This window comes from Ovis aries, chromosome X, assembly GCF_016772045.2.
Source record: "Ovis aries strain OAR_USU_Benz2616 breed Rambouillet chromosome X, ARS-UI_Ramb_v3.0, whole genome shotgun sequence".
NCBI lineage: Eukaryota > Metazoa > Chordata > Mammalia > Artiodactyla > Bovidae > Ovis > Ovis aries.
This window is the reverse complement of record NC_056080.1, coordinates 11,792,863-11,819,438: the sequence shown is the minus strand read 5'-3', so window position 1 is coordinate 11,819,438 and position 26,576 is coordinate 11,792,863. Positions and strand designations below refer to the sequence as shown.

The 26,576-nt window shown below is 42.5% G+C and overlaps 2 protein-coding genes across 10 annotated transcripts in view; both read right to left on the bottom strand.

The window, feature by feature from the left end:
- LOC101111868 (transcription elongation factor A N-terminal and central domain-containing protein) overlaps positions 1-26,576 on the bottom strand; it is a 58,272-nt gene that overhangs the window by 25,948 nt on the left and 5,748 nt on the right. For 2 of the 5 annotated variants that reach the window (XM_060408230.1, XM_060408229.1), the window contains exons 3-4: positions 26,492-26,576; positions 1-22,063 (exon numbers count right to left, since the gene is read on the bottom strand). The exon at positions 1-22,063 is cut by the window's left edge and continues 5,381 nt beyond it. In XM_060408230.1, the coding sequence (XP_060264213.1) occupies positions 20,904-22,063; positions 26,492-26,516 (1,185 nt within the window). In that variant the 5' untranslated portion in view covers positions 26,517-26,576 and the 3' untranslated portion in view covers positions 1-20,903. The other 3 variants (XM_060408232.1, XM_060408233.1, XM_060408231.1) reach the window with 3 other exon arrangements.
- RAB9A (RAB9A, member RAS oncogene family) overlaps positions 1-26,576 on the bottom strand; it is a 58,272-nt gene that overhangs the window by 25,948 nt on the left and 5,748 nt on the right. For 3 of the 5 annotated variants that reach the window (XM_060407211.1, XM_060407212.1, XM_060407213.1), the window contains exon 3: positions 26,492-26,576. The exons of the other annotated variants lie outside the window; for them this stretch is intronic. The gene's annotated coding sequence lies outside the window, so the exon portion shown is untranslated. The remainder of the gene's footprint in view (positions 1-26,491) is intronic. 5 annotated transcript variants of the gene reach the window in all.

Sequence of the window (26,576 nt, the reverse complement as noted above, 5' to 3'; positions counted from 1 at the left end):
GGTCCAGGAAGATCACACATGGCATGGAGCAACTAAGCTCACACGCCACAACTACTGAAACTGGTGAGCCCTAGAGCCTGTGCTCCGCAACATGGGGAGCCACCGCAATGAGAAGCCCTCACACCGCTACTAGAGAATAGCCTCTGCTCACCACAACTGGAGAAAGCCCAAGTGCAGTAACGAAGACCCAGCACAGCGAAAAATAACTAAATAAATAAAGTTAAAACAGCAGCAACAACAGTAGAATTGAATATATCATGACAATTTAAATGTTTCTCAGGAATGTATGCTCAGGGAAGCCTGGCATGCTGCAGTCCATGGGGTCACAGAGTCAGACACGACTGAGCAACTGAACTGAACTGAACAGGAATGCAAGGGTGGTTTAACATTAACAGTGTAAAAGGAGAAAACATACAATCAATTCAATAGATGAAGAAAATAATACATTCAATTAACAGCCATTTGTGATAATCTCAGCAAACCAGGAATAAAAGGCAAGTTTCTTAACCTCATGAAGAATATTTATTGAAAACCTATACTGACTATCATTCATTCTTAATAGTTAAAATCTGTACGTATGTGCTTTAAAGCAGGAAAAAGGTAAGTATGTCTCTTTAATATTGCACTGGGGGTCCTAGCCCACAGTAGTAAAAGAAAGAACAAGTATGACGACTGCAAAGGGAGAAAAAAAAACAGTATTAAACACAGATGATATGCTGACAAAATCCAAAGGAGACTATAGAAAATTTACCAAAGAGTTTAACAAGTTGTCTTACTGTAGACTGAAAGTTTGTATCCCCTCAAAATGCATATGTTGAAATCCTAGCCGCCAATGTGATACTATGGCCAATCACATACTCTCTTTGAAGGTCTGAGTCTCGGGCAAGCAACACAGAGATGCTGGAACAGTTCAGAGTTCATTCTGGAATGGAAGTCGTGGCCCCTGGTATCCAGTAATCACAGATAATGCCAGTGGTGATGATACCAGTGGCAGGATCTAGTACCTCACAAAGACAGCATCTTAAGTCATTCACGATCTGGATTCCTGTTTTTCTTGTGCATGTGTGCGCAACCCTATGGACTGTTACCCACCAGGCTCCTCTGTCCATGGGATTCTCCAGACAAGAGTACTGGAGCGGCTTGCCATTTCTTCCTCTAGGGGATCTTCCTGACCTAGGGATCTAACCTGCGTCTCCCATGTCTCCTGCATTGGCAGGGGGATTCTTTATCACTGCGCCATCTGGGAAGGCCCCAGTGTCCAAACTCCATGCTCCATCCTTGCCTCTAAGAACTACTCAGTATCTCCCCAAGAAATTCCTTTTCTAAGTTGATATCTTTATTTGCAACTAGGAACTCTGAATGGTACAGAGTTAGAATGTATCTTATAGATTATCTTGTGCCAGCTTACTATGATTCATCATATAAATGCACCTAAATGGAATTATACCTTTCTTGATATTTTTGGATCGGCCTCGCTTAGGCTTAGCCACGGCAGTGGTAGAAAAAGATGACCCCTCCCCAAATCTCCGTGGCTTACAAAAATGAAGATGTATTCCTCACCTTCACGTCCATTATGGGTCAGCTGGGGCTCCACCCCATGTCATCCTGCTGGACCCAAACTGATGAACCTGAGCTAGCAGAGCAGCCTCTGTCTGATATATTGCAGGTCTCAGTGGTTGAAAGAAAAAAGACCAAACTAATATCCCTGCTAGCTCTTAGAGCTCCCACCCAGAAGTGACATTCATCGTTTCCACCCATGTGCATCACCCACTGGGATGCGCATTCCTTCTAAAGGGAGGGGCACTGCACGTCACGTGACAAATCTGATCTGAGTGGTGTGGTGTTCTACAACTGGCTCACTGGGAGGGTCACCAAATATTTGAACAGTAACACAATCTAACAGAACTCTTACCACTCAGGGCTTTGTTTTATTAATTTGATAAGTTTTACAGTGCATAATAGCAATGAAATAAATTTATTTTGAAGAAGCTCTTTTTCTGGAGGTTGGCTTTGAAACCTAAACAATAGTAACATTTGATCTAGTTTATTAAAGTTGGATCTGGGCTTCCAAAGTGAGAGGTGGAATATGAAGAATACAAACACATAGGAACTCATACTGAAATTCCACTCTAAGTGAAAATCTATTTTACAAAGTCTCATTAAGCAGAGTTAGCCTCAGGGCTTTGAGAGAGATAAATACAACTAAGATGTGCACAGGGAACTTGATGGACAATTCAGGGGGAAAAAACATGTCCACAAATATAAGGCAATGATAAAAAATAGAGATAGGATAGAGAACAATTCATAGGTTAGCTAAGTGTGAAATCCTCCAGCCTAGAGATAAGATAAAATTATATGAGGAAGGCACTACTTTACAACAAACCATACAATTCAAATGCACAATAATTTTACACCACAGGGTATGTGTGTTTTAGATAGAGACATGGAGAGGACAGAAGATTGATCTAATATGTTGCTAAGAATTCCTAACTAGTCCTTACAATGGTTATAATGATGACATTTGATTAAACTGATCTTTGCCAACTAAATTAAGAAACTAGGGGAAATATCCAAATTTCCTTTTTCTTAAAGAAAACAAAATTTATGACCTCTATCTTATAGATAAAAGGGAGTTTTTGCTTTCAAAATGTCAAATTTGACATGTGGTTAACCAAAAATAATTGCTGACACAAAAGTTTGAAGAAGTGTAATTGTGACAGATGTAAATATTAAATTATTTATGTAAATTCAGTTAGAGCTGCACTTTAAATAAAGGTCAGTAGAGTTCTTTTGGTTAGTAAAAGATGGCTTACCTCTTGAGTTTTCAAAAAACCACTCATGTGAAAGAAGCCAGACACAACAGACTACATATTGCATGATTCCATTTATAGGAAATGCCCAGGACAGGTAGGTCCATAGAGATGGAAGATAGATGAATAGTTGCCAGGGGCTGGGGGGACGGGGGAATGAGGAGAGACTGCTAATGGGTATGGGGTTTCTTTTTAGGGATGAAAATGTTCTGACATTGGGTAATGGTGATGTGTATACAACTTTGTGAATATACTAAAAACCACTGAATTGGAACAAAAAACAAATGCACAAAAGCTTAAAAAAGCTCTTAAGTTGCAAATAGGGTATATAAAAGACCCACTTTTAGAAGTACTGATCTATAGTCAAGTACAGTCTGTAATGCATAAATAATTAGGTCAAAACAACAAGAAAATCACCAAGCAGCTCTTTTAATTCTATTCCTTATCAAATATTTGTAGGGTCTTCTGGCAAGTAACACAGTGAACAAGTAGAATTTTATTTTTGATTTCCTTTTCCTTATTTATTTCTGGTGACAATGCTATTGACCATGAAAATGGAAAATGCAAAAGAAAGGGAAAGTTATAAGACAACTGGACAACTGTCTGTACGCTAGTTTGAGCATGTGGCATAATACTTGAAGGTGTATCTGATTCCCACTCAAAGACAATACATGAGGAAGAAAAGCTCGAAAATATTATGGAAAAAATGTATGTTCTCCCTTTTCCAGTTCTCCATTCTCTCCACTCTGAAACTGTTTTGCCTGTTTTAAATTACAATCACTCCTTCTAAACTTGCTTTTAATCCTTCATATAAATGTATGTATGTATCGATAGGTCACATTCCTGGCTCTTCTGGTTTTCTTAAGTACAGAACTTCCACAAATATTTATTGAAGCTTTTCTATGGGCCAGGAACTGTCCTAGGGGCTGTGAACCAAAAAGGCAAACATCCCTGACCCTATGGAGTTCACAGTTTCATTGGGGGAGGGAGGAAGCAGACAATAAACTATATAAGCAAGGCATTGAATTTAAGTAGCAAATAAGTTCCATGGGAAAAAAAAAAACAAAAACGAAAACAAGAAACAAAAAACAGGGTGCTAGGAAATGTAATAAACAGCCAGAAAAGCTTCACTGCCCAAGATGACATTTGAGGTACGGCTTGAGAAAGGTAAGTTAAGTTGTTAGGAATCTGGGACAAGAACATTCCAGGCAGAAGCAACAGCCCATGCAAAGGTCCCGGGGCAGGCAAGTGCCTGGCACAGTCAAGGACTAGCAGGAGGCCAGCGTGACTGAGCGCAGGACATACTGAGGAGGGAAGTGGCAGTGAGTTGAGAAAGGCAGGAGAAAGTTGAGGAAAAGTAGCAGAGGGGCCAGACAGGTAAAGCTTTAAAGAAAGACCACTGTAAGAACTTCGTTTTTCTCATAGAGACAGAAACTAACAAAGAGTTTTGAATAGAGGGGTGACATGATTTGATGTGCATATTTCCGAGAATCCCTCTGGCTGTTGTGTTGGAAATACACCCAAGGGACAAGAGTGGAAGTCAGGCAACCACTTAGCAAGGTGTTATGGTCACCCAGGTGGGGGATGATGCTGGCTGAGATACAGGATGGTGGCAGAGACCATGATGCAGTCAGATTCTGGGTACTTTTACCAGCTTTACTGAAGTACAATTTACATACAATAAAAGTCACTATTTTAAGCACACAGTTGAATGACCGTTAGACTTTGTATAGCCATCACAATCCAATTGCAGAGTGGCTCCATCACCCTGGTTGCATCCCTCGTGCACAAAGGCAGTCACTTCCCAGTCTTACCCCCAACCCCAGGCTCATCTACTTTCTGTCTCTGGGTTTGCCTATTCTGGACATTTCCTATAAACGGACTCATAGGAAGTGTGGTCTTTTGTGACTGGCTTCTTTCATTTAGCTAATGTTTCCACAGTGGTAGTGGTGGTTTAGTCGCTAAGTCGTGTTTGACTCTTGCGACCCCATGCACTGTAGCCCTCCAGGCTCCTCTGTCCATAGGATTCTCCAGGCAAGATATGGAGTGGGTAGCCATTTCCTTCACCAGGGGATCTTCCCAGCCCAGGGATCGAACCCAGGTCTCCTGCATTGCAGGCAGATTCTTTACCGACTGAGCTACCAGGGAAGCATTGCTAAAGCACATATCACTACTTCAGTCCTGTATGTTACTGAACCAATTGATGGACATTTGGATTGCTTCCACTTTTTTGACTATTGTGAATTATACTGCTATGAACATGCACATACAAGTCTTTGTGTGTATGTCTGTTTTCATTTATCTTCGATATGTACCAAGGGGAGGAAGTGCTGGGTTTTTTATGTAACTTCTTTTTTTCAATATTTATTTTTATTTATTTGGCTGCACCGGGTCTTCGCTGCGGCATGCAAACTCTTAGTTGTGGCATGTGGGATCTAGTTCCCCGACCAGGGATGTAATTCGAGCCCCCTGCATTGGGAGCGTAGAGTCTTAGCCACTGGACCATAAGGGAAGTAGCTGCGCAATTTGTTAACAAATGGCCGAACTATTTTCCAAAGTGACTGCACCATTTTACATTCCTACCAGCACTGTATGAGAGTTCCAATTTCTCCACGTCCTCTCCAACACTTGTTATTTTCCAAGTTTTTGATTATAGCCACCCTAGTGGGTATAACGTGGTATCTCATGTGTGTCTTGATTTGCATTTCCCTAAAGACTAAGGATTTGGGGCATCTTTTCATATGCTCATTGGCAATCCCTGCATCTAATTTCATCTTCTTTGGTGAAGTGTCTGTTCAAATCTTTTGCCCATTTTTAAGTTGGGCTTCTGGATATGTATTTGGAATAGAGCCAATAGGATTTGTTGATTGCTTGGAAGTTTGATGTGAGAGAAATAGAGGTATCAATCATGTCTTCAAGGTTTTTTAGCTCAAGTTATGCGAAGGTGGGTGGAGAAGGAAATGGCAACCCATTCCAGTATTCTTGCCTGGAGAATCCCAGGGACAGAGGAGCCTGGTGGGCTGCTGTCCACGGGGTCGCACAGAGTCAGACATGACTGAAGTGACTTAACGTGCATGCATGCATTGGAGAAAGAAATGGCAACCCACTCCAGTATTCTTGCCTGGAGAATCCCAGGGACAGCAGAGCCTGGTGGGCTGCCATCTATGGGGTCGCACAGTTGGACACGACTGAAGAGACTTAGCAGCAGCAGCAGCAGCATGCAAGTGTGGACTTGCCATTAAGTGGACAATGTGAGAGAGCCTTCATTTTAAGCATGTTAAGGCTGAGATGCTTATTAGACATCCAAGTAGACTTTTCAAGTAGGCTGTTAGACTTCTGGGTCTGGAATGCAGAGGAGAGATGTAAGCCTGAAGATAAGGAAGGGAAGTTATCAGCATAAATGGTACAGAAAGCCATGGAACTAGATAAATCAACAAAGGAATATGTGCAGATATCCAAGGTGTCCAAGGACTGAATTCTAAACCCTCCAAAATTAAGAAGTTGGGAAAATAACAAGGAAGCAGCAAATAATATTGAAACAGGGTGGCCAGTAAGAGGGAAAGCCAAAGAAAGCACAGCCTATTGCAAGCCACCTGGGAAAAGGTGTCCTCAAGATGGAAACTAGCGTGTCAACTGCTGCTGTTAGGGTTCTGGGCTGAGACTTATCCCTTCAGTTTAGCAACATGGAGGGTGCAGGCGGCTGGTAACCAAGACAGGTGGGGAGAGCACAGTGCTGGTTAGGAACTCAGGCATTTCATCCAAAAGTATATGTAGGAAGGCAGAGTTCATAGTCCCAGTTCCTGTGGACGAGTCAGCATCTTGCAAGTGGTAACATACATAGGAACCACTCAGAGTTTTGTAGAAAGACAAATATGGATTCGTTAGGCCTGGGATGGGGCCCCCATTTCTGAACTGGGTCCCAGGTGATTCTGGCACTGCCTACCCCCAGGCCACGCTGTGAGGAGCAGGAGTGTGGGACGAACTTTATCTGCAGCTTCTTTTCTGTGTGCAGATCTAACCACAGACATCAATGTCAGCACGCTCTGGGTTGATTCTGTATGATTTTCTGTGTTCCAGGGGCTTGATGTCATCGATGGTATAGCTCAGATGTGTGGCTTGACAAATGGGGAAGAAATGGAAGGGGCAGTGATCATGGAGGGAAGCTTTGGAGGGAAGCTTTAGCCCTGTCTGTTGTGCGGCTGAAAGAGGGAGGGGCCTTCTACACAGAATGCAGAGGCCAGGGCCCAGCACATGGCCTGGAGACAGGCCAGGGTTGCCTGCTGGAAAGCTCCTCTTTATCTGTCAGTGAGCTGGCGGGGTGCCTCCCAGAAGGCCCCTTTGAGGAAGACTGCCAGTATTTCTCCATGATATGTGTGAGTAATTGGGATCCTAAACGTTTAGAATGACTCACTGAGATAAATATCTGATAGAGACTCTGTCTTTGCTTTCCTTCCTCACTCCACCCTCATTTGACTTTTTAAAATAATACTTTTATTGAGGTATAATTCACAGACCATAGAATTCACCCATTTAAAGGGTATAATTCAGCGGACTTCCCTAGTGGTCCAGTGGTTAAGACTCTGCACTTCCAACTCAAGGGGTGGGGGTTCGATCACCGGTCAGGGAACTAAGATCCTACATGCCACACGGCATGACGAAAAAACAAACATAAATGAAATAAAGGGTACAATCCAATGGTGTTCAGCATATTGGCAGAGTTGGGCAACCATCACCACAATCAATTTTTGAACAATTTCATCACCCCTGTAAAGAACCCCCCAAATCCTTGAGTCACTGGCTCGTGTAAAAATGGTATCAAAATCCACTATGATGTTTGGAAACTTTCTGCTCAGTCATTTGTGAGATTTCACAAAGCTGGGCATGGGGGAGGTTAAAAGTCCATCTGCTGCATGAAAACACTCTGCAGAGATGGAAGTCCTCAGTCTAAGAAGACACTAAAGACCAGATCACATGGTCTGGTGGACTTAGAAATGCTAATACATGATCTACTAGGAGCTCTTTCCTGTTGGACATGGGTGAATGTCACTTGGGCTGACTCACACCATCCCAAGAACCCTTGGAAATGTCTGAAGTTTTTGTTTCCACCCACAAAGGTGAAAGTAGCCAATTATGATCCTATTTTGATTATTTAAAAGCAACCACTGGGAGCTCTCTCTGTTTATACACTGAATATATTCCAAAAAATATGAAGCTTTGAAACAGGCCCTGTTTTTCTTTGCTTATTAATTAGCAAATTAATTTCCATGGCTGTTTTAGATTTTTTTTTTAAATGCATGTCATTTCTAATGAGGTGGATGAAACTGGAGCCTATTATACAGAGTGAAGTAAGCCAGAAAGAAAAACACCAATACAATATACTAACGCATATATATGGAATTTAGAAAGATGGTAACGATAACCCTGTATGCGAGACAGCAAAAGAGACACAGATGTATAGAACAGTCTTTTGGACTCTGTGGGAGAGGGAGAGGGTGGGATGATTTGGGAGAATGGCATTGAAACATGTATAATATCATATATGAAACGAATTGCCAGTCCAGGTTCGATGCATGATACTGGATGCTTGGGGCTGGTGCACTGGGACGACCCAGAGGGATGGTACGGGGAGGGAGGAGGGAAGGGGTTCAGGATGGGGAACACGTGTATACCTGTGGCGGATTCATGTTGATGTATGGCAAAACCAATACAATATTTTAAAGTAATTAACCTCCAATTAAAATAAATAAATTTATATTTAAAAAATAAAATGGACGTCATCGTATGAAAAAGATTAATGACTACTTAGAACCTACTCCTATTTGTACCTTGTTTGCATTTTAAAAGAAAGCAAGACTATGTAAGACAAATGTATTTTAATTCTATTTATTTTCAATGTCTAGCATGCACATCTGTAGTAATTTAACAAAGGATATAAAACAGCTTGCCTCTCTTGTCATAGCTGATTATCTGTGTCATATATTAATAGTTTCCCTAGGTCATAAAGAAAGAGAATGAACATGTAAAGGCCACTATATTTTATAGGAAATGGTATTTGCAAGTGCATTTATATAGTCTTCAAACTCATAAAAGACATATACATGTCCCTTTAAAGTGTTAGTCACTTAGTCATGTCCAACTCTTTGCAACCGCATGGACTGTAGCCCACCAGGCTCCTCTGTCCCTGGGATTCTCCAGGCAAGAATACTGGAGTGAGTTGTCATTCCCTTCTCCAGGAGATCTTCCCAACCTAGGGATCAAATCCAGATCTTCCAGAATTGCTGGCAGATTCTCTATTGTCTGAGCCACCTAAAACTACATGTTTTTATGTTATTACTAAAATGTAAGTATTTTATACATAACTAATGAGAACCTACTATTTAGCACAGGGAACTCTACTCACTGCTCTGTGGTGACCTCAATGGGAAGGAAATCCAAAAAACAGGGGAGGCATATATACATATATATGTTTGTTGCTCAGTCACTCAGTTGTGTCCAACTCTTTGTGTCCCCGTGGACTGCAGCATTTGAGGCTTCCCTGTCCTTCACCATCACCCAGAGCTTGCTCAAACTCATGTCCATTGAGTCAGTGATGCCAAATATGTATACGTATAACTGATTGACTCTGCTGTACAGCAGAAACACAACATTATAAAGCAATGATACTTCAATAAAAATTCATTTTGAAAAGTTTAAGTATTTTAAAAATCACTTCCCTTTCAGAAAATCAGATTAAGGCACCTGGGTGTTACAAAAAGTTTCAAGAAGGTTCCCTTGTGTCAGGAGCACCAGCAGCCACTGCCAAGCACTCCTGGGTGATCACTCCACAGAGGGACTCGCAGCACTGTGCTGAGGTGATGGCTCCAAACCACACACTCCTGTCACTGGGAAAACAAACCACAACTGAAAACCAGCTGCACCCCGCATGCCTGGATGTTTCTGGAAGCAAACTGATATGCAAAAATAAAATAAAATTAAAAAAACACCTGTTTTTTATGAATAGCCTGTCTTTGTCTCTGTGTACCCTGGGCAAGTAATTTAATGTCGCTCAGCCTCAGTTTTCTCATCTCTAAGTTGCTGGCTGGCTAGTTGTGAGGCTTAAATGAGATGCTATATATAAAGTGTCAGGATCTAGCAGGTCCAGTGATAGAACATCATCGTTGCTTCCTCTGCCTGGCTTACTTAAGATTTATCCTAGGGGTCACAGCCTCTTAAAGCCTTCCCTGACTCGCTGGGCCCCTTGCACCTGTGCCTCTCTTACAGTTCTTGAAATAGAAAATGACTGTGGCTACACCGCCTGCACGTTGTGGGTCCTGAGGCTTAGGATGGCGTCTAGCTCATCTCTTCACCCCCAGCACCTGGCAGAGTATAAAACAATGTGCAGTCATCACTTTATAGCATTTCTAGTAAAGCTTAGTAACATCTCTGGAAACCCAATTTTAAATAATAATGTAAATGAGACTATATGAAGTTATCATACTGTAAATGGGACTATATGACATTTTCATCAGTGGGACAATAGGAAGTGATCAATAATGGAAATGGGACTATATGAAGTTGTCAAATTGTGGGTTCTTCTGAAAACAAGAAGGCACCTTTTACAATCAAGGTATTTACAGTAAATACCTCTCAGGGATGAAAAAATATTTTAGGAAAATATTTTCCATTTACTGGTTAGTTATAAATAACAAAGCAAATCTGACCTAAAAGATGAAGGCCCAGTCCTTTTAAAGGCAGTGGAGCCCTGCTGGCTGCAGGCTTCCTGACTGGTGTTTAGAAATGGTAATCAGGAATGAAAGGAACCTCTCATCACAGGAAGTGCTCAGTGAAGAGACAGAGCGGCAATTGTATCCAATTTTTAATCTAAAAAAAAAAAGCAGCATGGACAAAAGGAAATCGACATATGAAAACCCATGAAGACACCTTGCCACAGTCAAGTATAACACTGATGTATATGTCCTGTGCGGGTATTCCCCATAACCAGGGCAAGCAGGAGCCAAGCTATACTTGTGCTGAATTTCTGTACTGTTGGTTATTTTTTTATTATAGGTCATGGGTTGGGAATTCAGGGTTGTGGTATTTTATGAAACATCTATTTCCAAAACTGCCAATGTAGGAAAGGAAAAAACCGTTTTCTCTCCTAACCATCTAGTTCTTGGCTGGGGCTCTGAAACAAAAGACAGATTAATAAAAAGAAAGTACACACGGTTGGGGAAACTGGACAGATATATGTAAACGAATGAAGCTAGAACACCCCCTAACACCAAAACAAAAATAAACTCAAAATGGATTAAAGACCTAAATGTAAGGCTGGATACTATAAAACTCTTATTAGAGGAAAACATCGGCAGAACACACTTGGCCATAAATAGCAGGAAGATTGTTTTTGATCCATCTTCTAGAGTAACGAAAATAAAAACAAAAAATAAACACATGGGATGTAATTAAACTTAAAAGCTTTTGCACAGCAGAGGAAACCATGATAAAACGAAAAGACAACTCTCAGAATGGGAGAAAATATTTGTAAATGAAGCAACCAACAGAGGCTTAATCTCCAAAATATACAAACAGTTCATGTAGCTCAATATCAAAAATAAGAAAAACAACTCAATCAAAAAATGGGTGGAAGATCTACATAGACATTTCTCCAAAGAAGACAGACAGATGGCCAAGAGGCACATGAAAAGATGCTGAATATCACTAATTATTACAAAAATGCAAATCAGAGCTACAATGAGGTATCAATGCTGCTACTGCTTCTGCTGCTGCTGCTAAGTCACTTCAGTTAGGTTCAGTTCAGTCGCTCAGTCGTGTCCAACTCTTTGCGACCCCATGAATAGCAGCACGCCAGGCCTCCCTGCCCATCACCAACTCCTGGAGTTTACTCAAACTCATGTCCATTGAGTCAGTGATGCCATCCAGCCATCTCATCCTCTGTAATCCCCTTCTCCTCCTGCCCCAAATCCCTCCCAGCATCAGAGTTTTTTCCAATGAGTCAACTCTTTGCATGAGGTGGCCAAAGTACTGGAGTTTCAGCTTCAGCATCATTCCCTCCAAAGAAATCCCAGGGCTGATCTCCTTCAGAAAGGACTGGTTGGATCTCCTTGCAGTCCAAGGGACTCTCAAGAGCCTTCTCCAACACCACTGGTCAAAAGCATCAATTCTTCGGCGCTCAGCTTTTTTCACAGTCCAACTCACATCCATACATGACCACTGGAAAAACCATAGCTTTGACTAGATGGACCATTGTTGGCAAAGTAATGTCTCTGTTTTTCAATATGCTATCTAGGCTGGTCATAACTTTCCTTCCAAGGAGTAAGCGTCTTTTAATTTCATGGCTGCAATCACCATCTGTTGTGATTTTGGAGCCCAAAAAGATAAAGTCTGACACTGTTTCCACTGTTTCCCCATCTATTTCCCATGAAGTGATGGGACCAGATGCCATCATCTTCATTTTCTGAATGTTGAGCTTTAAGCCAACTTTTTCACTCTCCTCTTTCACTTTCATCAAGAGGTTTTTTAGTTGCTCTTCACTTTCTGCCATGAGGCTGGTGTCATCTGCATAGCTGAGGTTATTGATATTTCTCCCAGCAATCTTGATTCCAGCTTGTGTTTCTTCCAGCCCAGAATTTCTCATGATGTACTCTGCATATAAGTTAAATAAGTAGGGTGACAATATACAGCCTTGACGTACTCCTTTTCCTATTTGGAACCAGTCTGTTATTCCATGTCCAGTTCTAACTGTTGCTTCCTGACCTGCATATGGGTTTCTCAAGAGGCAGGTCAGGTGGTCTGTATTCCCATCTCTTTCAGAATTTTCCACAGTTTATTGTGATCCACACAGTCAAAGGCTTTGGCATAGTCAATAAAGCAGAAATAGATGTTTTTCTGGAACTCTCTTGCTGTTTCCATGATCCAGCGGATGTTGGCAATTTGATCTCTGGTTCCTTTGCCTTTTCTAAAACCAGCTTGAACATCTGGAGTTCACGGTTCACGTATTGCTGAAGCCTGGCTTGGAGAATTTTGAGCATTAATTTACTAGCATGTGAGTGCAATTGTGTGGTAGTTTGAGCATTCTTTGGCATTGCCTTTCTTTGGGATTGGAATGAAAACTGACCTTTTCCAGTCCTGTGGCCACTGCTGAGTTTTCCAAATTTGCTGGCATATTGAGGGCAGCACTTTCACAGCATCATCTTTCAGGATTTGAAATAGCTCTACTGGAATTCCATCACCTCCACTAGCTTTGTTCGTAGTGATGCTTTCTAAGGCCCACTTGACTTCACATTCCAGGATGTCTGGCTCTAGGTGAGTGATCACACCATCGTGATTATCTTGGTCATGAAGATCTTCTTTGTACAGTTCTTCTGTGTATTCTTGCCACCTCTTCTTAATATCTTCTGCTTCTGTTAGGTCCATACCATTTCTGTCTTTTATCGAGCTCATCTTTGCATGAAATGTTCCCTTTGTGTCTCTAATTTTCTTGAAGAGATCTCTAGTCTTTCCCATTCTGTTCTTTTCCTCTATTTCTTTGCATTCATCACTGAAGAAGGCTTTCTTATCTCTCCTTGCTATTCTTTGGAACTCTGCATTCAGATGCTTGTATCTTTCCTTTTCGCTTCTTTTCATAGCTATTTGTAAGGCCTCCTCAGACAGCCATTTTGCTTTTTCGCATTTCTTTTCCATGGGGATGGCCATGATCCCTGTCTCCTGTACAATGTCACGGACCTCCATCCATAGTTCATCAGGCACTCTATCTATCAGATCTAGGCCCTTAAATCTATTTCTCACTTCCACTGTATAATCATAAGGGATTTGATTTAGGTCATACCTGAATGGTCTAGCGGTTTTCCCTACTTTCTTCAATTTAAGTCTGAATTTGGTAACAAGGAGTTCATGATCTGAGCCACAGTCAGCTCCTGGTCTTGTTTTTGTTGACTGTATAGAGCTTCTCCATCTTTGGCTGCAAAGTATATAATCAATCTGATTTTGGTGTTGACCACCTGGTGATGTCCATGTGTAGAGTCTTCTCTTGTCTTGTTGGAAGATGGTGTTTACTAATTGCCTTCAGTCGTGTCCAACTCTGTGTGAACCCATAGACGGCAGCCCACCAGGGTCTGCTCTCCCTGTGATTCTCCAGGCAAGAATACTGGAGTGGGTTGCCATTTCCTTTTCCAATGCCTGAAAGTGAAGTCGCTCAGTTGTGTCTGACTCGTAGCAACCCCATGGACTGCAGCCTACAAGGATCCTCCATCCATGGGATTTTCCAGGCAAGAGTACTGGAGTGGGGTGCCACTGCCTTCTCTGGAGGTATCAATGGTTGTCATTAAAAAATGTACAAACAATAAATGCTGGAGAGAATGTGGAAAAAAGGGAACCCTCCTACACTGTTACTGGGAATATAAACTGGTACAGACAGCCACTACGGTAAACAGTGTGGCGTTTCCTTAAAAAACTAAAAAGCAGAGCTAGCATATGATCCAGAAATCCTGGGCATATATCCAGAGAAAACCACATGAACCACTATGCTCACAGCACTATTTACAATAGCCAAGGCATGAAAACATCCTAAATAGCCATCAGCAGAGAAAAAGATAAGGAAGATGTGCTACACATATACAAAGGAGTATTAGTCATAAAAAGAATGCAATAATGCCATTTGCAGCAACATGGATGGACCTGGAGATTGTCAGACTAAGTGAAGTTAATCAGACAGGGAAAGTCAAATGTATGATATTGCTTTTATGTGGAAGATTTTTTTTAAGGTACAAATTAACTTATCTACAAAAGAGAAACTGAGTTACAGATGGAGAAAACAAACTTATGGTTACCAGGTGGTTAGGGGATGTGGGGGAGGATAAATTGGGACTTTGGAATGGACATACACATATCACAGTATATGAAATAGATAACCAACAAGGACCCACTGTGTACCACAGGGAACTCTACTCAATTGTCTGTAACGACCTATATGGGAAAAGAATCTGAAAAAAGAGTAGATATATGTGTATGTATAATCGATCCACTTTGCTGTACACCTGGAACTAACACAACATTGTAAATTGACTATACTCCAATAAGAATTAAAGGAAAAAAAAAAAGAAGAAAGCACACACATTTCTGTAATATGAATTTTATCCAATCTGGGAGGCTTCATAAGGAAATGAAGACTCAAAGAAACGGTTACCCCTGAGTGCTTCTATACTAGGTCTGATGAAGGGTGGAAAGTCATGGGAAGTTTCAACTGGGAGTAACCCAGCAAGGACAGTTCCTTCAGATTCCCTCCAGCATCACTCTATCTGCAGAGAAAGGAATGCTCCTCTCCTCGGGTATGGAGGTGAGGGGCACCTCTAACCTGAGGGTCTTATGACCTACCTCGGGGGAAGGGCAGAGAACTTCCTGCACCTGCCATTTCTCAGATTCCTTCAGCTTAAAATATTCACTATGCCAAAGTGCCAGATGGGGTAGCGTGTCCTCAATCCCATCACCGAGGACTCCATCAACTGTAAGGATGCAGGGAGTGCAGTCTTTGTGCACTCTTGCTAGAAACCAGTTAAATGACACTGGGGCCCCTGCCTCTGTCCTTGCTTCCCTCCTCATCTGCCTTCACACAGCAGCCAGAGAGATGCTCCCTGAGGTCATTCAAATTGCATCACTACCCACCCTCAGCTACCATGGCTTCCTATCAAGCTTGGCAAAAATTCCAAAGTCCTCATCATGACTCCCCAGGGCCCTCATGAGCCTGGCATCTCCTGAATCCTTCATCCCCTTCCTCCTACTGTGCCTCAGCTCCAACCGACTCTGCCTGTGCCCTGTCTGTGTCAGACACCCTCCCATCCATTACTGTCCTTGTAAAAATTATTTTAACGGAAATGAGAGCTCCTTTACTCCATGAGTGCTTTAAAAGAAAACCCCCTTCTTTTCAGGATATAAGCATAGGATGTAAAGGAACTCTTATCTATACTTGGAAAATGTAATGCTCTCTTATTGACTAAAAGAAAATGAAAACTGGTTACTATTTTCCTATCTATAGTTGCAACACTCACTGACAAAGTTGATACAAAATGAAGAAGACATGCATATACATATGTCTGTTGCTCCGTTTTGTCCAACTCTTTGTGACCCCATGGACTGTAGCCTGCTAGGCTCCTCTATCCCTCTATCCATGGGATTCTCCAGGCAAGAATACTGGAGTGGGTTGCGATTCCCTTCTCCAAGGGATCTTCCTGACCCAGGGATCAAACCTGGGTCTCCCACATTGCAGGCAGATTCTTTACTGTCTGAGTCACCAGGGAAGGCCATAAACTTAGAAAATGTAATGCTTTCTCACTGACTAAAAGAAAAAAAAAACCAGATTACTATTTTTCTATCTATAGTTGCAACTCACTGACAAAGTTGATACAAAATGAGGAAGACTACTCAGATTTTTAGATCTTGGAGAATAAAGGAATTTCCATTTCAAGTGCTTCCATTCATCTGCACATTCAGTATCCAAATTCTGGTACAAATTAAAAACACGAAAATAAAAAACAAACATACAAAATCCTACCCTCTAAAACACACCCCAAAAGCCCCCAACCAAAAGACAAACCCTGACATGAACTGATCACACGGGGGTTTCACGTGCTGTGCTCTTTTCTAACCACTGAATAGTTTTGAAGACCACTCCAAGCAAGCCACATGAAACCACACTTGGTGAAACCTGAAGTTCTAGTTGGCTGTGCAGAGTTCTTCTTAAAAGACTGTTACATCACAATAGGCAGTGCTGGGAAGCCTCCGGGAGAAAGATATCAAAACAGAATTCCTCCCAGAGGGCCTCAAGCTGCTTTCTTTAAAACCGTTTGAAAACACAAATATATTTGCTTTGTGTGTTCTGCACATTTCGGGAAATTCTGTTACGAGGCAGGTAAACTGTATAGTCCGTGGAGACATCAGAGCTCTGCCAAAGGGACTTAGGAGAGTAAAGAAAGAAGAACTGGTGAAAATGTGTAGGTTTGGAGGTAACTTACATACTATAATGAAAACGATAAAAAGTAAAATTCTATGAATTTCAAAAAAAATCAGCTGTAATCACACAGAAGGACTGTTTTATTTTAACATTATACAGGTTGGTTCCACACTGTTTACAAAAGCCTCACGAAAGTGATTCCCTTTTCCTTGAGGAGACAAACATTGGGAGATTCAAAGACCGAGGTAACAGACTTCCTCTGAGAGGTTAATGCCAGTTTTTACAAAAGCAGAATCGGAACTTCAGACCTAAAGGGGTTTGGAGCGTGCCACCCTCAAAATACAAGGGCAGAAAGATCACTGGAACTGAAAGCACACAAAAAAGAGGAAACACGGCTGAGCTCTCTGCCCTCCCCCAACTGCCTGAAAGCAGCACCAAAATTCCCCTTGTGAATTCCCTACCAGGGGATAAGCACCCGATCACTGGAGGCAACATGGCACAGAGGGGAGTCTACACAAACCATACTAGATGACCCATATCGTCCATCAGTTCCCCAGCTAAAGGACCTTCCCACAGCCTGCTGCCCCTAAAAGCCTACAGCCATTTCCCTTGGTATTAGTTGGAATTTCACTGAAATTTGTTGTTTCTGCTCTCATGGCTCAGACGGTAAAGCGTCTGCCTACAATGCAGACCAGGGTTCGATCCTTGGGCCAGGAAGATCCCCTGGAGAAGGAAATGGCAACTCACTCCAGTACTCTTGCCTGGAAAATCCCATGGACGATGGAGGATCCTGGCAGGCTACAGTCCATGGGGTCGCAAAGAGTGGGACATGACCAAGCGACTTCACTTCCTTGGTCCTTCTCTACAAATGGACTGTTCTTTCTTAAAATGTTGTCTAAGCCCAAGTTCTAACCATCCCTTTGTTACTCATCACTGAGTTTCTCCTGCAGGTATAGGTGGTGCACATGTAAATAAACTTGACTCCTCTCTGGTTCCTCTGTCTTTCCGCAGTTCTAATTTGCAGGGTCCCAGTTACAGAGTCTAGGGTTTGTTTTTTTTTTACTCCCCTACAGATCTAAACACATGCCCATGAAAACATGAAGACTCCCTAGCATCAATAACCAAATATTCTGAGTTTATGTACCCTGGAGAAATTGTGTGGAGGAAAAGCAATGTGTGACTCCTATGACTAAGAGGGCTGGAAACAAAATTCTAGCTGGAATTAATAGGGGAACTTTCAGGGCTCAAGGGAGACCTGTAAAGTGGAAAGAGAAAAGAGAATGGAAAACAACAAAGTTCCCATCCGCCGACGTGGGAGCTTGAAGACACTATTCTTTTAGCCCCACATCTCCAGGGCTGTATTTCTCAGGAGTCAGTATGGAAGCTGTCTCAGACAGGGAACTGGAAGGAAGAAAATCTAGCCGCAGTTCGAGTGTGACTATTTACGGTTGTGTTGCCGAGGTGAGCCACAGGACCTCTGTGGACGTTTCCTCAACTGTGAAGTGTACAAAATAACACTTTTGTTAAAGGTGATTGGAACTCTGATTGCAACTTCAAGTAACTTGAAGAAAGAAAACAGAAATGGTGATGCTGGGGCTGCATCCCCACAGTAAAAAGTCAAAGTGTTGGTCGCTCAGTCATGTCTGACTCTTTGTGAGCCCACAGACAGTAGCCCGCCAGGATCCTCTGTCCATGGGATTCTCCCGGCGAGAATACTGGCGTGGGTTGCCATTTCCTCCTCCAGGCATTGCACAGATCCAGATGTAATTGTCCTGGGGTGGGGGGTGGTCAAACTACCCCCTACAAAGCACAAAGAATGCTCAAACTACCACACAATTGCACTCATTTCCATGCTAGCAAAAGGAAAGGAAAGTGAAGTCGCTCAGTCATGTCCGACTCTTTGCTACTCCATGTACTGTAGCCTACCAGGCTCCTCTGTCCATGGGATTTTCCAGGCAACAGTACTGGAGTGGATTGCCATTTCCTTCTCCAGGGGATCTTCCCAACCCAGGGATCAAACCCAGGTCTCCCACATTGCAGACAGACGCTTTACCGACTGAACCACCAGGGAAGTCCATGCTAGCAAAGTAATGCTCAAAATTCTCCAAGCCAGGCTTCAACAATACGTGAACTGTGAACTTTCAGATGTTCAAGGTGGTTTTAGAAAAGGCAGTGGAAACAGAGATCAAATTGCCAACATCCGCTGGATCATGGAAAATCCAAGAGAGTTCTGGGAAAACATCTATTTCTTCTTATTTTTTTTCCAGTTATGCATGTGCTTTTATTTTTATTTTTTAAATTTTAATATCTTTAATTCTTACATGCATTCCCAAACATGAACCCCCCTCCCACCTCCCTCCCCATAACATCTCTCTGGGTCATCCCCATGCACCAGCCCCAAGCATGCTGCATCCTGCGTCAGACATAGACTGGCGATTCAATTCTTACATGATAGTATGCATGTTAGAATGTCATTCTCCCAAATCATCCCACCCTCTCCCTCTCCCTCTGAGTCCAAAGGTCCGTTATACACATCTGTGTCTCTTTCCCTGTCTTGCATACAGGGTCGTCATTGCCATCTTCCTAAATTCCATATATATGTGTTAGTATACTGTATTGGTGTTTTTCTTTCTGGCTTACTTCACTCTGTATAATCGGCTCCAGTTTCATCCATCTCATCAGAACTGATTCAAATGAATTCTTTTTTACGGCTGAGTAATACTCCATTGTGTATATGTACCACAGCTTTCTTATCCATTCATCTGCTGATGGACATCTAGGTTGTTTCCATGTCCTGGCTATTATAAACAGTGCTGCGATGAACATTGGGGTACATGTGTCTCTTTCAATTCTGGTTTCCTCGGTGTGTATGCCCAGCAGTGGGATTGCTGGGTCATAAGGTAGTTCTATTTGCAATTTTTTAAGGAATCTCCACACTGTTCTCCATAGTGGCTGTATTAGTTTGCATTCCCACCAACAGTGCAGGAGGGTTCCCTTTTCTCCACACCCTCTCCAGCATTTATTGCTTGCAGATTTTTGGATCGCAGCCATTCTGACTGGTGTGAAGTGGTACCTCATTGTGGTTTTGATTTGCATTTCTCTAATAATGAGTGATGTTGAGCATCTTTTCATGTGTTTGTTAGCCATCCGTATGTCTTCTTTGGAGAAATGTCTATTTAGTTCTTTGGCCCATTTTTTGATTGGGTCGTTTATTTTTCTGGAATTGAGCTGCAGAAGTTGCTTGTATATTTTTGAGATTAGTTGTTTGTCAGTTGCTTCATTTGCTATTATTTTCTCCCATTCAGAAGGCTGTCTTTTCACCTTGCTTATATTTTCCTTTGTTGTGCAGAAGCTTTTAATTTTAATTAGATCCCATTTGTTTATTTTTGCTTTTATTTCCAGAATTCTGGGAGGTGGATCATAGAGGATCGTGCTGTGATTTATGTCGGAGAGTTTTTTGCCTATGTTCTCCTCTAGGAGGAAAACATCTATTTCTGCTTTATTGACTATGCCATAACCTTTGCTGCTGCTGCTGCTGCTGTGTCGCTTCAGTCGTGTCTGATTCTGTGTGACCCCATAGATGGCAGCCCACTAGGCTCCTCTGTCCCTGGGATTCTCCAGGCAAGAGTACTAGAGTGGGTTGTCATTGCCTTCTCTGAAAGGACTGCAAGGAGATCAAACTAGTCCATCATAAAGGAGATCAGTATTGAGTGTTCATTGGAAGGACTGATGTTGAAGGTGAAATTCCAGTACTTTGGCCACCTGATGTGAAGAGCTGACTCATCTGAAAAGACCCCAATGCTGGGAAAGATTGAAGGCGGGAGGAGAAGGGACAACAGAGCATGAGATGGTTGGATGGCATCACCAACTCAATGGACATGAGTTTGAGTAAACTCCGGGAGTTGGTGATGGACAGGGAAGCCTGGCATGGTGCAGTTCATGGGTCACAAAGAGTCAGACACGACTGAGCGACTGAACTGAACTGAATCACTTTGCCATACACTTCAGACTAGTAAAACATTATAAATTAAATATACCTCAATTAAGAAAAAGAATAGTATGTATAAGATTTAAAAGGCAAGCATAAAAAGGTGGTACAAATAAAAGATATCACTTCAGTTATCTGCTGTTAAAAGAACACTTATTTATAATCACAAGCACACCCACTTGCTATGATACCACTGCTCCCCACATTCATTGCAGATGACATAGGTCATCATTTCTTCATCTCGGCCTGAATTCCGCACCCAACTTGGAAGGAAGAGTGTCCCTCTGGGGATCACAGTGACCTGGCAGTTGAATTTCTCACAGCGCTCACATTTTATTTTCCTCGTCGGCGTGCCCTCCACCACTTGGGGCAGGTAATGTTCCCGTAAGGCAGATTTCGTGTAGGAGGCCCTCAACTGCTTCAGTTCCTGGCTGGCCATCTCCATGGCGGTCATTTCGGCAAATTCCCTCGGAGACATGGTCCCAGAGAGCAAGTTCTGCTGTAAGTGAGAATTGCGGGGGTTCCTTAGATTGGCCACTTTGCTGCGGATGCATGTTTTGTATTTTTGGAGGTTCTTGGGGTGAAGGGCAAAAACGTGTGCTTCGATTTCTTGTGCCAAGTTGGGCCACAGGTGGGCTCTGGGCTGGCCTGGGGAGGAGGCAGTTAGAGCTTCGTATAGCAGCTCTGTGCATCTGGCTCTCACGGGCACTATGGGGTCCGGCTGCCCACTCGCTGCCAGGTTGGTGGATTGAGGGTCCCGGGCGCTCAGAGGCACTGCCTTAGGATCTGCTCCGCCACAGCTATCTTCCGGCACGATTGTTTCAACAGCTCCCGCCACATCTTGGGATGTGAAGAGAGAATTATGCCTGAAGCCACCCCGTACCTCCTCCTCCTGATTTGGGTCAGGAGGAAGTCCTCGATTTTCTTCTTGACTTCCACCCAGAGGAAATCGTTTAGGGCTGCCCTCTGGCTTGCAGAGAGTATCTTTATACAGCGCTTTCCATTCTGACAGCAGACGCTTGGCTTTCTGCTTCAGAGCCGCCGTGGGGCAGTTTTTGAGGACTCTGTACACCGCCCTGACCACCCCCGTCTCCTGAAGGTGCTCTGGAGTCACATGCAGAGTTTCCAGCACAGTGAGGTGATGGCCGAGATCCTCAAAATTCCTTTGAGACATCAGCTGCTCAATAAGGGAAACTCTGGCCGCTATCTGGGTCTTGTCAGACATCGTTAGAGCTGCCAAGAAAAAAGGGCTTTCCATGTTCTCAAGCTTGCAATTGCCGGGCGCAGCTCTGTCATAAATGCACCGTGCTCTCTGCCAGTTACCTAGGCAGAGAAAAAGAAGAAGAAAGTTGCTCAGTCTTGTCTGACTCTTTGTGACCCCAGAGACTATACAGTCCATGGAATTATCCAGGCAAGAACACTGGAGTGGGTAGCCTTTCCCTTCTCCAGGGGATCTTCCCAAGTCAGGGATAGAACTCAGGTCTTCCGCATTGCAGGCGGATTCTTTACCCTCTGAGCCAGGCAGAGAAAGAGTTAGGTAATAAAAGTGGGTGTGATATGTTAGAAAATGCAATCTGCAATGCAGTATGGATCAATCTCAAAAGTCTGAGTCTCAGCAGTTAAAACAACAACAACAACAACAAAACAGTGGCCCTGCATTAACAATCCCTTAATGGAGGCCTGCTGAAAGAGCTGCTATAACTTTCCCATCTCCACTTTTACAAATGAACGCCCTTTCCAGATCAGGATTAGTCAACTCCTTTGTGTGGAATTTGGTGGTTATGTTGGGAATGAAAACATGCCAATGTCAGCATCCATGGGGAAAGGCTGAGGAGGCCAGACTACTTTCCCCCTTGTTCAGCTATTTAAACTGAAGTCCTTGCTGATTTTATAGTTTTACTTTTAAAAATATATAGCTTTTATTGGCTGTACTGCGGCTTGTGGGATCTTAGTTCTCCAATCAGGGGCTGAACCTAAATTCTTAAAAAGATGGGGATACCAGACCACCAGACCTGCCTCCTGAGAAATCTGTATGCAAGTCAAGAAGCAACATATAGAACTGGACATGGAACAACAGACTGGTTCCAAATCAGGAAAGGAGTATGTCAAGGCTGTATATTGTCACCCTGCTTATTTAACTTATATGCAGAGTACATCATGAGAAACGCTGGGCTGGAGGAAGCACAAGCTGGAATCAAGATTGCCGGGAGAAATATCAATAACCTCAAATATGCAGATGACACCACCCGTATGGCAAAAAGCGAAGAAGAACTCAAGAGCTTCTTGATGAAAGTGAAAGAGGAGAGTGAAAAAGTTGGCTTAAAAGTCAACATTCAGAAACTAAGATCATGGCATCTGGTCCCATCACTTCATGGCCAATAGATGGGGAAACAGCGGAAACAGTGGCAGACTTTTATTTTTGGGGGTTCCAAAATCACTGCAGATGGTGACTGCAGCCATGAAATTAAAAGATACTTGCTCCTTGGAAGGAAAGTTATGACCAACCTAGACAGCATATTAAAAAGCAGAGACACTACTTTGCCAACAAATGTCCATCTAGTCATGGCTATGGTTTTTCCAGTAGTCATGTATGGATATGAGAACTGGACTATAAAGAAAGCTGAGTGCCAAAGAATGGATGCTTTTGAACTGTGGTGTTGGAGAAGACTCTTAGGAGTCCCTTGGACTGCAAGAAGATCAAACCAGTCCATCCTAAAGGAAATCAGTCATGAATATTCATCGGAAGGACTGATGCTGAAGCTGAAACTCCAATCCTTTGGCCACCTGATGCAAAGAAGCGACTCACTGGAAAAGACCCTGATGCGGGGAAAGATTGAAGGCGAGAGGAGAAGGGGACAGCAGAGGATGAGATGGTTGGATGGCATCACTGACTCAATGGACATGATTTTGAGTAAACTCCAGGAGGTGGTCATGGACAGGGAGGGCTGGCATACTTCAGTCCATGGGGTCACAAAGAGTTGGACACGACTGAGCAACTGAACTGACTGACTGTGGCTTCTGGGATCTTAGTTCTCTGATCAGGGGCTAAACTCGGGTTCCCTGGAGTGGAAGCACGGATTTCTAACTTCTGGACTGCTAGGGAATTCCCTGATTTTATAGTTTTGAAGTAGGACTTTTCTGAATATAAAAGCATTTAAAGCAGAGCCAAAACCAGCTGCTGTTCAGAAGTCCCAAGGAATCTACAGAAATGATGAAACACCAAAGGTTGGGAGGCAGCTGGACGCAGGTCAGATGGGCCCCAACAGTCACCAGGTCACACAGTGCTGACATCTAAGTCTTCTGGACATCGGGGTCAAGGGTCTGACTCTGCAATCCAGAGGATTTAGGACTTTGGACTAATGGGTCTGTAGGCCAGAGCTTCGTTCCATTACCTTTCTCTGCCCGCCCCCCTCCCCACTTTTAGGTGTAAAAAGCTGGTTATGTCTGTGTGAACCTCACCCTGGGGAGGCAAAAGTTCACTTCATCTAACCCGTCTCTTTTTCTCTCCACCTAATGCACACAACCTTGCCTACAAATACCCTTGGATCTGTATCAGCCTGTTCGGTCTAAATGTGAACATAAGCATTTTGATGGCAGGGATATCATCTTTTCCAGACTCCATGGACTCTTGTTTTATAGCACATGATATTAAATAACAATCACCAAAGACACAGGTTCACAACACTGAAGTGATTATAGAGATAGTAAATGCAGTCTTCCTAGACACCATCTGACAAATGCTGTAAAGTTTAAGGTCCTTTTAGTCAGCAATTCTATTTCTAAAAATTTACTTTAAGGAAATGAGAGATGTGGAGGCTGTTATTGTAAGAATTTTCTGCAAACTTAGAAGAAACGATGAGGTTCCAAATGGTTAGCCTTGCACACAAACATTCATAGCAGCATGGCTCGTAACAGACAATAAGTGGAAATAATCCAAATGTCTATCAACTGAGGAATCGAGAAACAAACCCTAATATATCCATACAATGGGATGTTGTCAATAAAATGAAATTCTGATATAGACAACTGGATGAGCCTTCAAAGCTTTATGCTAAATTGAAGACACAGAAGACCACATATTGTATGATTTCTTTTACATGAGATGTCCAGAATACACAAGTCTAGAGACAGAATGTAAAGTCTTGGTGGACGAGGGCTGGGATGGAGGGAATCGGGGAACCAGTGGGGTGGAATGAAGAGGTGGTGGCTATTAATGGGTACACAGCTTTTCTTGGAGGAGGTACAAATTCTTCTCTCAAATTGACTGTGGTAAACACTGCACAGCTGTGAATATGATTTTAAAAACCCCAGGAAACTGTACACTTAAACTAGGTGAACTTATGGTATAAAAAGTGTATCTGAACAAAGCTGTTATTTAAAAACAACATCGAGGGAATGCCTTGGCAGTCCAGTGGTTAGGACTCAGTAGTCTCAGTGCTGAGGGCCTGGGTTCAATCCCTGTTCAGGGGACCAAGATCCCATAAGCTGTGCAGTGTGACCAAAAAAAAAAAAAAAGCTAAAAATTAATAAAAATAAAAACAACATCTAAAGTCCATTTATTTTTATCTTTACTATTTTTTCTGGTCATGCTGCACAGCTTGTGGGATCCAAAGTCTGATCCAAATTTTATTTAAAAATCACATGTGAAGAGAAAAGACTGAAAATAGATACAAAAAATTCCTGACAGTGTTACTTTCTGAATAGTAAGATCTTAAGTGATTTTTGTTTGTTCTTTTACTCTTTTTTAGTATTTTCTATTGATGTATACATATGCACTGTTTTCCTAACCAGGAAAGTTATGGGTCTATTACAATTTCACGATAAACCCTATATGTTCCAGAGATTTGCTTACTGAAAATGCCATGGTACATGGATCATCCCAGTCCTACTGCCCCTTGGAATCAGGACACCAGAAGGCAAGCGCCTCACCTCACCTGTGACTGCATTCATATCAGCTCTCAGCTTCCACAGAAGCCCACTGCTGCACTGCAAACAGCCCCATCTCCCCTCAAACCTGATCCCCAAATATGAACAGGTGATCACCCACAGCTACAACTCTGAGGTTCCTACTGGTTTTCCCCCATTGCATAGTGCACATGATCAAGGTTCTGGGTCTTGTATTTTTTACCACCTGGTGGTATTTCTTATTTATTATTCTTTTTTAAAGCCAGTTAACAAGAACTCAATGGGCCACTGATTCTGGATTGTAAGTGGTATTCTCTAATTATCGAGAACTGGTACTTCAAGATCCTTGTTTTTCCTTTTGGAATTCCATTTCTTTTTTTGAATGATCAGAATGAAGATTTACGTATTGACTAATTCTTTTGTACATAAAGTTTTATTGGAACACAATCCTACCCATTTACTTATATATTGTTCCTTTTAAAATTTTATTGTAGTTGGTTTACAATGTTGTGTTAATTTCTGCTGTATAACCAAGTGATTCAGTTATACATGAATATTCTTTTTCATATTCTTTCCCATGATGGCTTATCACAGGATGCTGAATATAGTTCCCTGCGCTCTATGGTAAGACCTTGTTGTTTATCCATTTGTATACAGCAGTTTGCATCTGCTAATCCCAAACTCCCAATCCTTCCCTCTCACCCTGTCCTCCTGGCAACCCCCGTCTGTTCTCTTTGTCTGCGAGTCTGCTTCTGTTTCAGAGATAGGTTCATTTGCATCACATTTTAGATTCCATAGCTAAGTGATATCATATAGCATTTGTTTTTCTCTTTCTGACTTACTCACTTAGTATGATAATCTCTAGGTCCATCCATGTTGCTGTAAATGTCAGTATTTCATTGGAATCCACTGCAACAGTAAAAGGGTCTTC